The sequence below is a fragment of the Eptatretus burgeri genome, chromosome 12 (assembly GCF_056783735.1).
Source record: "Eptatretus burgeri isolate ZD-2024b chromosome 12, Ebu_testis_v1, whole genome shotgun sequence".
In the NCBI taxonomy this organism is placed as follows: Eukaryota; Metazoa; Chordata; class Myxini; order Myxiniformes; family Myxinidae; genus Eptatretus; species Eptatretus burgeri.
This window is the reverse complement of record NC_140972.1, coordinates 23540895-23552942: the sequence shown is the minus strand read 5'-3', so window position 1 is coordinate 23552942 and position 12048 is coordinate 23540895. Positions and strand designations below refer to the sequence as shown.

Sequence of the window (12048 nt, the reverse complement as noted above, 5' to 3'; positions counted from 1 at the left end):
GTGGCAGCAGAAACAGTAGATAAGTTTAAATTAGAATTAGATCGGTACCTGGAAGTTAGGGAGATAGAGGGGTTTCGGGATGTTGACAGGACTTTTAGGTAGCTTGAGCATTGATGGGTGATTGTGTGCATGTGTAAGGAGTGCTGTTGGTGGGGTTCTCATCAAGGGGTGTTGTGTGGTTGATGTCTGTTTTTTACCCAAACCCATGCCCCTTCCCTGGGGGGATACAAAAACTACAAAAAACTCCACAAAAAACAATTAATTGTAAAAAGAAGAAAGAAACATTTTGCATTTTCTTATTTTGATCTGGTGTTGATAAATTGGTGTGATGTTGATGTGGCACAGGCATGATGGGCTGAATGGCCTCCACCTGTGTCTAATTCCCTTGTGTTCCTTGTGTTTTACTTCTGAACTATCTTTCCAGCCTCAAGTCTGAATGTCAGAAGCCAACGAAATAATGTCTTACCTGCAGTGCAATCAGCACAGCCGATGCCACAATCCACACATTCGCCTGTCTTTTGATCTTTCGCCTGTCCTGTAGGAAGACCATGCAACTGCTATTATCATAATCAACAATAATCATAATCTGAACAAAATTTCACACCACAACATGGATCACAAATTTCAATCAGTATGAGGTTGCCAGAATTTCAATCACCAGAATCAGTGGTGTCATGGTTAGAGCTTCTTCTCCAACTCTGGGGAAGTCATTGGCTCAAACACCGGCTGTCATACCAAGGACTTTAAAAATTCCGTATGCTGCCTCCCTGCTTGAAGCTCGGCATTTAAAAATGATTGAGTAACGTATGACAAACAACCATAAGTTGGCAATATATAATAGCGCAGGCTTGATGTGCCTAATAGCCCTCTCCTGTGCTGAAGTTGCTTTTAAAGGAACTCGTAAAAAAAAAAAAACTTTCAGGCTTTTTATAAAAGTGTGATGGCTGGCACATCAAGTTGTGTAGGGTAGTTCGTTGTACCAGAAAATACTTTTGGGTTATGCTTTTTGTTTCTTAACGTAATGTTTGTTTGATCTGGGTGGCTGTAGTAAAAAGCTGGAAGTAACATGAAGAGGGTGGCCTGAAAGTCGCTTTCCCCTCACCAGCAAAGCATTTGTTCTGAAACTCTTAATATCCAGTTTAGTTTTGATTGTGCAGTATGAATCAGTCTTTGCATCTGTATGTGCTCCCTCATTAGTGTCACCCCAATGGGTTGTTTTTTATGTTTGTTTGTTTTTTCTACACATAGTCGAGCCTTGTGGAAGAGCTCAAGTTAGTACACTAAATTGATAAGGACATAAACAGGACAAAAGGAGCAAATGTAAGGAGAGGGAAACATCAAAAGCAGAGTTCAAGGCCAAGGTAGAGGCAAACTTGGACAAACAATGGATGTTGATTGGAATGAGGGGCAGGACAGGATGCATAGGGTAGACAAGATGGATACAGAAGGAAACTCTCAGGAAGTAAAACTGGAAATTTGGAAGGAGGAGGGATTGGGCTGATAATTATTCACCAACACGCGATGAAACCAGTCAGGCATCTGAGGGGGTGGGTAGCAATGGGTTTCTCATGTGTGTACTATTTGTGAATGTCTATGCAGTTGTGGAGGAAGTGTGGGAAGAGTTTGAAACAACAAAGGGCTTACCCTGGGTAACCATGGAGTCAATATATGTATATGTGTACATGTATATACATATACATATATAAATATACATATACACATACATATATACATAAAATATATACATATATATATATATATATATATATATATACATACATACATATACACATATACAAAACCCTGCGTGATGAACCGAAGATTTCAATTTATTTTTTTTTCTGGTGGTTTTTTTCTTAGTTTTACAAGTTTTATACTTGAATGTGCTTTTGAATTCCACCAGCAGACTCAATAACCCACAATTTTCACTGTAAACGGATATTTCATTGTGAAGAATGTCATGCATGATCAAGTAATTGTTTACATAGTCCTTCTTGGTAAAAGATACGTATTAAATAATTCCTACGCAGCTGATGAACACAGCAGAATGCCAAATATCAATGGTATAATAAATAAATAAATAAATAAATAAATAAATGTGTCTACTGCCATTTCGAAAGAAGCAACGTGACCAGACAAGCTTTTTCCTATTAGCAAATAAGGATGACGAACCATCGTGGCAGTGCACAAAACGGCATTGTCCGCCATCCAGTTTGTAGCTCAGCCAGCAGCTGGTGCAGTGGTCTCTGTCAGAGCATATCAAGCAGTGTGGTAGGCAGTGTCGACATTCATATGTCCTCAAGTCACGGTAGTAACCCAAAGGGCATAAAAGGCGACAGTGCTTCTGGTGGAGAAAACGCTCTTCACCATTCCGACCTACATAATACAAATAATGCAGCATGTGTTAAGTCATGTAAACATGAACATCAATGAACAAACTCCATACAACACACTTTCATCTTTTTCTTATCATGCTCGTGAGTGAGCACTTACTCCAATTTGTTACAGCAGAGAAACATGAGAATCAAACAGCCTTGAGGTCTGGGAAGTGTGAGAACCTTACAGCCTTGAAGTCTCAGTCAGAGTGTGCTGATAAAACGTCATTAATGTACAAAACATTTGCATGAATATAAACTATTACCTAAATAGTTGCACCAAAAAATTTGGTGAAAGTTTTAACCCTACAAACTTTTATGAAGAATTGTTCACAACATCGTTGGTGCCTTTCATATTATGACAGCTCATTTACTTGTGAATCCATTGTTGAATAATGTACCCAAGCCTTCAACAATTTTACATTTATGATGATATAATCATGAGAATTACGAAATAGCCATGTGTATCTATGTATGTGCCGAAAGAGTTGAGTCTGCTTCTCGAGGCCCATCAGCACTCACAAGAGGTTCTGTCAAGGCCCAGAAATCTGCTCAACCCTCTCATGTAAGTATATATAATGAGCACTATAATATATAAATGCAATCATTTGCCTACTACTCTACTGTCAGTCTGTAAATATTTTATTGTTTAAATCTTCCAAGAACTCCAATATCTGTAAAGAAAAAAAATTACAAAATAAGATCAGAGGCGATGAAAATATCAGAGATGCGAGTCTGCCTTTCCGGATCAATGAGCACCCACAAGGCTAAGGTTCTGTCAAGAACCAGAAATTTGCTCAACACCCCAATGTAAAGTGTTTATAATTAGTAATAAAAGAAACAAATGTAATCAACAGTGGTGGCATATATGCATATATATATATATATATATATATATATATATATATATATATATATATATATATATATATATATATATATATATATATATATATATATATATATATATATATATATATATATATATATATATAGCAGTGTCTGTTCTGTGTTGTCATTGAACTACTCCCTCAAACTTTTGTGAAGACGTACCAGATTTTTGGGGGGATTTTTATTTTTTAAACTTGAATCTTTAACTTCAAAAAAATTGTTTGAATTCTGATTTGTGTAAATCATGACAATATGGCAAATCGCGTACTTATCACAAGTTAAAACAAGCCTGTCTCCATAGCGACGAGTGGTGAGGTGTTTTGAATGGACGAAGGAGCTGTTTATTAATTATGTGGAGGTGAGGTGTTTTTAATAACATGGCGGTTACATGGTGGTGCAGTGTTTTAAATTGTGTGGTGTTAAGGTGTTTTGAATTATGTTGAGGTGAGGTATTTTTAATAACCTGGAGGTGAGGTGTTTTGAATAACCTGGAGGTGAGGTGTTTTTAATAACCTGGAGGTGAGGTGTTTTGAATAACCTGGAGGTGAGGTGGTTTTAATAACCTGGAGGTGAGGTGGTTTTAATAACCTGGAGGTGAGGTGGTTTTAATAACCTGGAGGTGAGGTGTTTTGAATAACCTGGAGGTGAGGTGTTTTGAATAACGTGGAGGTGAGGTGTTTTTAATAACGTTGAGGTGAGGAGTTTTTAATAACCTGGAGGTGGGGTGTTTTGAATAACCTGGAGGTGGGGTGTTTTTAATAACCTGGAGGTGAGGTGTTTTTAATAACCTGGAGGTGAGGTGTTTTTAATAACCTGGAGGTGAGGTGTTTTTAATAACCTGGAGGTGAGGTGTTTTTAATAACCTGGAGGTGAGGTGTTTTTAATAACCTGGAGGTGAGGTGTTTTTAATAACCTGGAGGTGAGGTGTTTTTAATAACCTGGAGGTGAGGTGTTTTTAAGAACCTGGAGGTGAGGTGTTTTTAATAACCTGGAGGTGAGGTGTTTTTAATAACCTGGAGGTGAGGTGTTTTTAATAACCTGGAGGTGAGGTGTTTTTAATAACCTGGAGGTGAGGTGTTGTTCATAACACGACGGTGAGCTGTTTTTAATAATGTGGCGGTGTTTGTCCAACTGGAGCAACGTGTGGTGAGGCAAGCACAGCAAGCCGCTGTATATATATATTGTTGTGGTTACCAAATTCGCAAACCACCATTCAGGTCCCTTAGGTGAGGTATCTCGGTAAGTACATGTGTAGTTAGGCCCAAACCCGTTGTCTAGTGGGAATACATGTCATTTATGCGTGCTGCGACTCTTCAGGATAGCCGTTTTTCTTTTGCTATCTTTATTTTGGACCAACCGCCATGATTACCACCACAACCACAACATCAACCACCAACCACAACGCCGCTTCACCACAACCGCCACGACCTTCCCGTCACACCTCGCAACCGTCGCATCGCCACCGTTCTTGCCCCGCTGTGGGTACCGGTGTTGGACTCGTGCAGGGCGCGCGCCGAACAGCGTGTACAAAATCACGGATTTTGTGCTTCAAAAACGGATCAAAAACGACACACGCCCACTTTTTGCCGTCCAATCGGTGAGCGAGGGGCGAATTGGCCCCGCCCCCAAGGCGATCGATATATGCAAATTTATGGATCAAAAAGCCTTCACGCCCACTTTTTCTCGGGCCAATGGGGAGCGAGGTGAAAGGTCGAAGGGAGGGGGTCAAAGATGAGAGGGCGAAGCTACGGGGCGGATAAAAGGACCGTGTTCGTCAGTCCAGGGAGTCCAGAGGCGGAGAGTAGGAGAGTAGGAGAGTCGGAAACAGAGAGTCAAGACTTCGCGGGCGGTGGAGTTGGCAAGAAGGAGCTGGTCGTCGTGTGCGTTGGAGTCGGAACGGAGGGACGGAGCTGTGGAAAGGCAGCGACACCAGACGAGGGGGTGCTCGCGTCGGGAGCTGCACCCCAGGGAGGCCGACAGCGCGACCTGGCCGAGGTGGAGACGCTCGTCGCGGGATAATAAAAATCCTCTATACCCCGAGCATCAGCAACCCCCTCCTGTTTCCCCCCGCGCTGAGATAGTGCGACCAAGGGGGCCCCTTTCCCACCCCCTACCAGACACTGTCCGCGAGGCCCGCGGAGTTGAGGCACCATCGCCGCTCCGCGTCTCATCACCAGACGGGTAGGCGCGACCCGGTCTCGGCCTCAGGCCCGCCTCATCCTTGAGGGTATTCTTTCCTTGGTTTTGGGTATGTGTTGTCGGCGCCGTCTGTGAAGTAGAATTGTATAAGTGTTGCCGTGTGCTCGGTAGTCGGTATTAGCTCTGCATTGTGTTTTCGCTTTTACATTTGCTTTTTGTGTAAATTACATTGTGTCTTTTCTGTGTGCATTTGGTGGAATTGTATATGTGTGCTCCCGTGTGCCGCGAATAAATGTGCTTTGTGTTGAACTGTTTCCCGCTTCGCTTCGTCATTTCCTTCATTGAATCCTCATCTTGCTTCACGTAAAGGGTTGGTAGTGGGCTGAATACGCCCGATAATTAATCGAACCGTCGAGGTCGACGATAACACCGCTCGGTTATTCCGATAGTACGGAACGGGTCGCTGAAGTGGCCCGTGTCCGAAGTCGACCTGCGGCGAGGTGCGATCACCCGGTCTACCCTCCGCGTGGGTACTTAGGTAGGTCGAATTTGGCGAGCAACCCTATCCCACGCGGGGGCTGATTGGCTCGATCGCGGTGAGACCGAAAGGTCCACCCGTGACTGGTTCCCGGCGTTAGTCCGAGAGGGTCACGACTGGATTGTCCGTCCGGTGGGCGACGTGCCGCGATTCGAGTTACGTGGCCGTTCGCACGCCGGCGGGCGCGAATCCGCAACACTGTTGTCAGGAGTGGGACACAAACCCATCCCCCTCCTCGCGACACTGGTGTCGGAGAACGGGACAACGGGCTCTCCTAACTCCAGCTAAATTCACGGGAATCGGTCCAGGGGTGAGACGAGCGACCCCCGATTCCCTCCAAATTACGAGCGATTCAAATTAACCTTTTACGAGAAATAAGATGGCGTCTCAAGGCGAGCGGGAGCCGGGGGTATTAGAAATGTACATGTGTAGTAATGTAGGATCCATGGTCCAGGATGAAAACTCCGTGCAGGAAATGTTGGTTGTGCAGGAACACGAACTCCCCCAACTGAACCCAGAGCCCGAAATAGGTGCGGCGGCGGCCGCGGTGTATGACACCTCCCCTCCCCCTCTCCACCAAAACCCCCCGATCCTTGCCGAATCGGCTCACCCAAGCGCACCCGACATGACCCAGCTATTCACCATGCTGGCAAAGATGAATGCGGATGCGCATGAAATGAAAAACGAAATAAAAAGCATGAACAAGCAAATGAACGAAATGGAAACAAACATGAAGGAAGAAATGAAAGAGCTGCGGGGTGAGACGCAGAACATGGGCCGAAGCCTGCAGGCGGGCATGAAGGCAGTGACCAGGGAGCTTAAAATGGCGACTCCACGTGTGGGATCGAACGAGCTGGGAGGGAGTGCAATGGCTGTCGGGCCCGCGGTGGAGGCGGGTAAGGAGAAAATAATTCGGGAGACAAGAGACGAGGTGAAAGTAATTGGGAGGGAGAGAAAAGAACAATTAAGACGGAAAGCAAGGATGAGGTACGCGGAGATCATGAAAGAGCAAGGAGTGAAAAACAGGGAAGGACGGGAGCGACTTAAGGAGAAAGCAAGGTTGACCTACATAAAGATAAGGGAAAGACGCCAGAAAGAAGCAGAGACCAATCGACACGAGGAGACGACAGAAAGAATAAAATGTATAGAGACACGGGAGATAGAGGGTGAATTGGACAAGGTTAGTGACGCACACACACACACACGGAGGTGGTGGAGGATAATGGGGGTGAGCTGGCGGACTGGGTAGAGACCCAGTGCGAGCAGCGGGATAGCCTCCTCCAGGAACGAGGGGAGGGAGTATGCCCCCTTGAGGCGAGTCACGACCAGGTGGGTTCGGTCGTGCTTTGCGAGGTTGAGGGGACGGGTGCTGTGGACAGGTGCACGGAGAGCTTGGGGGGTATAGAGGCCCCGGAGACCCTTGTGGGGACACGAATCCCCAGTGTGGTTGTCCCTGTGTGTGTGGTGCAAGGTGTGAGTGCGTCCCCGTGTGTGGATGAAACCGCCAGTATGGATGAGACACCGCGGGCGGGTGCCCCCGTGTGTGTGAGTGAGACACCGCGGGCGAGTTCCCCCGCGTGTGTGAGTGAGATACCGCGGGCGAGTGCCCCCGCGTGTGTGAGTGAGGCACGGTGTGTGAGTGAGACACCGCGGGCGAGTGCCCCCGCGTGTGTGAGTGAGACACCGCGGGCGAGTGCCTCCGCGTGTGTGAGTGGTGTGGTGGCAAGCGTGCCAAAGGGCGTGCTTCCCAGCATGCCGTGTGTGGAAGAGGCCGTGTGTGTGAGTGAAACGGCCAGTATGAGTGAGGCACCGCGGGCGAGTGCCCCCGCGTGTGTGAGTGGTATGGTTTGTGTGAGGGAAATGGCACAAGTGAGTGGAAGGCCGCGAGTGAGTGAAGCCACGTGTGCGAGGGAGGTGGTATGCGTGAGAGAGACAGCGTGTGCAAGGTCGTTGTGTGTAAGTTATATGTCGGTCGGCATGTGTGAACATGCAGCCGCGTCTCTGGTGTGAGTTAAATGGTGAGGTCTGTTAGCGTTGTAACACGCGGGAGTGCGTGTGTTGAATGGCGACGACGACAGCGACAGAAGAAAGAAAGCCGAGTAGCGGCTGTAGTTGTTTCGGGGACCGTGCCGGGTTCACCCAGCAGCGAGCACGAGGTCCGTGCTGTGCAACGCACGAGGCCCCCACGTGCTCGCTTGCGGGAATGAAGTCCCGGTCCGGAAACGCACGCGGTGGATTTGCCGATCCCGCGGACGGACAAAGTTTAGGCAGGATTTCGGATTTGGACCGGATGAGTTCTCCACGCGGGCGTGTGTGTGTTAAGCTCCAACGGGCAAAGCACATGTGTTCGCGTGGGGAACCCCTCGAGACGTGGGGCTTGTGATTTTTTATGCGCACGGTGACGTCATGGCTGCACGTGGGGTTGGAATCCGGCAGGAGGGGTATCCCTGCCGGATGGTACCGTCCAAGGAGGGACGAGGTACACGTGCAGCTGCATGACGTCACGGGCAGGTGCAAAGTGCGCGAGCTGTGAGTTTCCGCGCTGGTGCTGCGCATGTGGAAAAAAAAAGAAAAGAAAAGCAAGCCTCACTTTCGGGTGCACAGGATTCCCGGGCAAGGGGTGGAAGACCCCCTTACCAGGGCACAGGATGGAAACTAGTTAGGGGGAAGGGTTAGCTGAGTTAGACCGACTTCATGGGGCAGGGGTAAGTCCTCATGGAGTCCGTGGAATGGATGAGTGAGAGGGATTGTAGCGAGATTTAGGTTGGGAAATTGATTAATTGGATTATTTGGAGACAGTGACAGACTTGTGGATGTGTAGAGGGGACGTAGTTTAGCTACGTAGTGTTAAAAGGAACGTGCTGTAGTTTAAGGGACGACGTGGGAGCACGAGTTAGTTAGGGGAAGTAGTTAGAAGGATGGCAGAGTTCAGTGGTGTGTGTGTTGAAGAGTTGTGAGGTGAGTACATGATGAGTGAGTGAGGCCAGCGGGTCTGTGTGTATGGAGCGAATGGGGACTGCATGGTGCGATGAGTGATTGGGGGGAGGAGTGACTCCCGCCCAAGGGACCCCGGGGTCAGTGTAGAGTGAGTTAGCTGGGTTAGTCAAAATAACAAAAATGGAGGTCGTTTTGTTGTTGGTGTGAATGTAGGCTCGAAACCCATTTGGAGGGGTGCAGGAGCCCTGTTGACGGGCTGGGAGAGTGGCTGCGAAAGGTGAGTATCGCTGAGTGGGTACCCCGGGCACCAGGCTAGTCGGCCGTGGTAGGCCAAGGGCCCATGGGGGGCCGGGATAGCGTAGTGGGCACGGGTGCGTCTACTTGGTGCGGGGGCCCGGGGCGCCATTAGCCGCGTGGGCAGTGTTGTGGGCACGGGTGACCCTCGGAAAGGGGCCCGGGAAGCCAGCCTGCCACGTGTGCGTTTCAGGGGAGGTGCCATGGGGGTACTCCCCGGTGTTTAGGGAGCTGGTAGGCTCGGAGGCAGTGTAGTGCCCGGGGCTGCCATAGCGGGAGATTCGGCAGAGGGTCGTGCCTGCCAAAGGGAGCCACGCGTCCCAGCCATGAGACCGTGTGAGGGCACGGAAAGAAAATTGGGGGGCGAGGCCCGAAATTCTGAGGACACCAACACAGGCGACGGGAATCTGGGTTGTTAGAACCAATAGCTTAAGCGCGAGGCGCTTGTTGAAAGCCCCTGGGTAGTTTAACAGTTAAATGGATAGGGTAGAATAGGAAGTGTACCCCTCCGCACCATCCATCCCCTCGCTCTCGTTGTGGGCCGCTGGACCCACTTTGTGTTATAGATCGCTGAACTCTGGGGAGGCCATCCTGAGGCTTGAGTTGGGCCTCGACACAGGACGCTAGCTCTCCCTTATTCTCCTCCGGGAAGGGAACGTAGGGGTTGGGAGTAGGCTAGGTGACAGGATAGGTTAGCCGAACAAGGACAGTACAGGGGGTTAGGGGACGATTTATAGTGGGGAAGTAAAAATAAAAACAACAAAAAAATAAGTTGGGGCTAAATTGGGTTTCACAAATTAAGGGGGTGGGTATGGACAGTTACAGACAAAGGCGATAGGTTGGGAGGGAGTCCGTAGGGTAGGTCCGAGCCCGCCTTCCGAGTGGCCAGCACCACCGCACTCCCTCCACCAACCTCCACTGAACGGCGAAGGCTGGCCAGCTTCATCGGCAGCTGTTGTTTTGCTGCAAGGCCTGTGCTGGCTGGATCGGCTGCAGCTGCTGTGCTGCAAGGCCTGTACCGGCCGGATCGTCTGCAGCTGTTTTCTGCAAGGCCTGTGCCGGCCAGTTCATCTGCCGGCTGTGTTTGCCTGCAGCGGCCTTCTTCTGCAGGCTGTGGTTGCCTGCTCACCTTTGCCATGCCATGCCCACTGCCCCTGTTCACCAGGCCCGTTCAATTTTTGCTTTGCCCCCCCCCCCTGTTCATTGCCATGTGCGCCAGGATCAGAAAGCAACAGTTTGCAAGCTGCGAGAACTGCCCTGTTGGCAGCTACAACACGGGCCTGCAGTGGCGGCCCGTGCACCGTGTTTGCGTCCATCCATTCGTCCATCCATTCGTTGTGTTCATTGCGTGTGCCACTTGAGCTGGCATGGAGACTGCGTTTGTGCAGCCCATGCACCGTTGTGGTTCACTGCGTTCAGTTAAAAAGGGAAGGCCTTGGACTGCAAGTGAGCAGCCGGCCACGTTCCCTGTCACCTGCATTGTTTGAGCCAGAGACTGCATGCGAGCAGCCTGGCTCCCTGCTAACTGCTTTCTTTTTGCAGAGTCCATTGATCCTGGGCCATGGTTTAGTGTAAAATTTGTAAGTTAAGGTTAAGATGTACTGTACATATGAGTGCGCCCCCGGCATGTCTGTCCTAGCGCCGGCAATTTTATTTAAGTCGTCCGTGTGAGTGAGTTTGTTTAGGTAGTTACTCAGCCCTCAGGTTATTTATTTTGGGGAAACGAATACCATGAATGTCGCACTCAGGGATCCGTAGGTAAAATGTACTAGGGGAAAACTACACATGATGGCACACGAAAATTTGACGACTCGGGACGAGTCTGTAAAAAGGGGAGGGGGTAGTGTTGTGGTTGACGAAATTCGCAAACCACCATTCAGGTCCCTTAGGTGAGATATCTCTGTAAGTATATGTGTAGTTAGTCCAAACCCGTTGTTTAGAGGGAATAAATGTCATTCATTCGGGCTGCGACCCTTTTAGATAGCCGTTTTTCTTTTACTATCTTTATTTTGGGCCAGCCGCCATTACTACCACCACAACCACCACCAACCACGTCTCAACAGCCATCACACAACAACCACCAACCGCAACGCCGCTTCACACCAACAGCCACGACCCTTGCCGTCACATCTCGCTCTCGCAACCATCGCATCACCGCCATTCCTGCGCCGCTTGTGGGCGCCGATCCTGGACTCGTGCAGGGCGCGCACCGAGCAGCGGGTGCAAAAACACCAGCCTTTCCGAAGAAATCGGATCAAAAACGATTCACGCCCACTTCTGTTCCGTCCTATCAGCGAGCGTGGGGCGATTTGGCCCCGCCTCCAGGTGCATCGGAGTATAATCGCAATATGCAGATTCGCGGATCAAAAATCATTCACGCCCACTTTTCCTCTGTCCAATGGGGAGCCAGCGAGAGGTGAAGGGTCGAAGGTGAAGGAGCGAAGCCCCGGGGGCTATAAAGGGCCACGTTCGCTCGCCGAAAAGGCAGTCAGTCAAGGAGAGTAGAGAAGAGTCAGAGAAAGCAGTTGGACGGAGCTGAGAAGAGTGGAGAGTTGGAGAGGTGGCGGCGGCGAAGGCAGTCGAGAGGGCGCTCGTGTCAGAGTCGAGGAGCTGCGGAGAGGGGAGGCCGGTAACGCGACCGAGGTCGCGGTGGAGACGCTCGTCGCGGGACCCAAGCCAGCGAGATATCCTCATTCCCCCGAGCATCAGCAACCCCCTCCTGTTTCCCCCCCCCCCCCCCCGCGCTGAGATAGTGTGAGAAGGGGGCCCCGTTCCCACCCCATTTCCAGGCAGTGCCAGCGAGGCCCGCGGAGTCGGGGCGCCACCGCCATTTTGCGGCTCATCACCAGACGGGTAGGCTCGACGTGGTCTCGG

General features: G+C 49.7%; 1 protein-coding gene and 1 long non-coding RNA gene across 3 annotated transcripts in view; one reads left to right on the top strand and one right to left on the bottom strand.

The window, feature by feature from the left end:
• LOC147015256 (proprotein convertase subtilisin/kexin type 5-like) overlaps window positions 1-12048 on the bottom strand; it is a 117685-nt gene that overhangs the window by 85956 nt on the left and 19681 nt on the right. For both annotated transcript variants that reach the window (XM_085849836.1, XM_085849835.1), the window contains exons 2-3: window positions 2173-2376; window positions 467-535 (exon numbers count right to left, since the gene is read on the bottom strand). In XM_085849836.1, coding sequence (XP_085705962.1) covers window positions 467-535; window positions 2173-2376 — 273 coding nt within the window. The remainder of the gene's footprint in view (window positions 1-466; window positions 536-2172; window positions 2377-12048) is intronic.
• LOC147015257 (uncharacterized) overlaps window positions 1-12048 on the top strand; it is a 35396-nt gene that overhangs the window by 20061 nt on the left and 3287 nt on the right. The gene's annotated exons all lie outside the window — the stretch shown is intronic.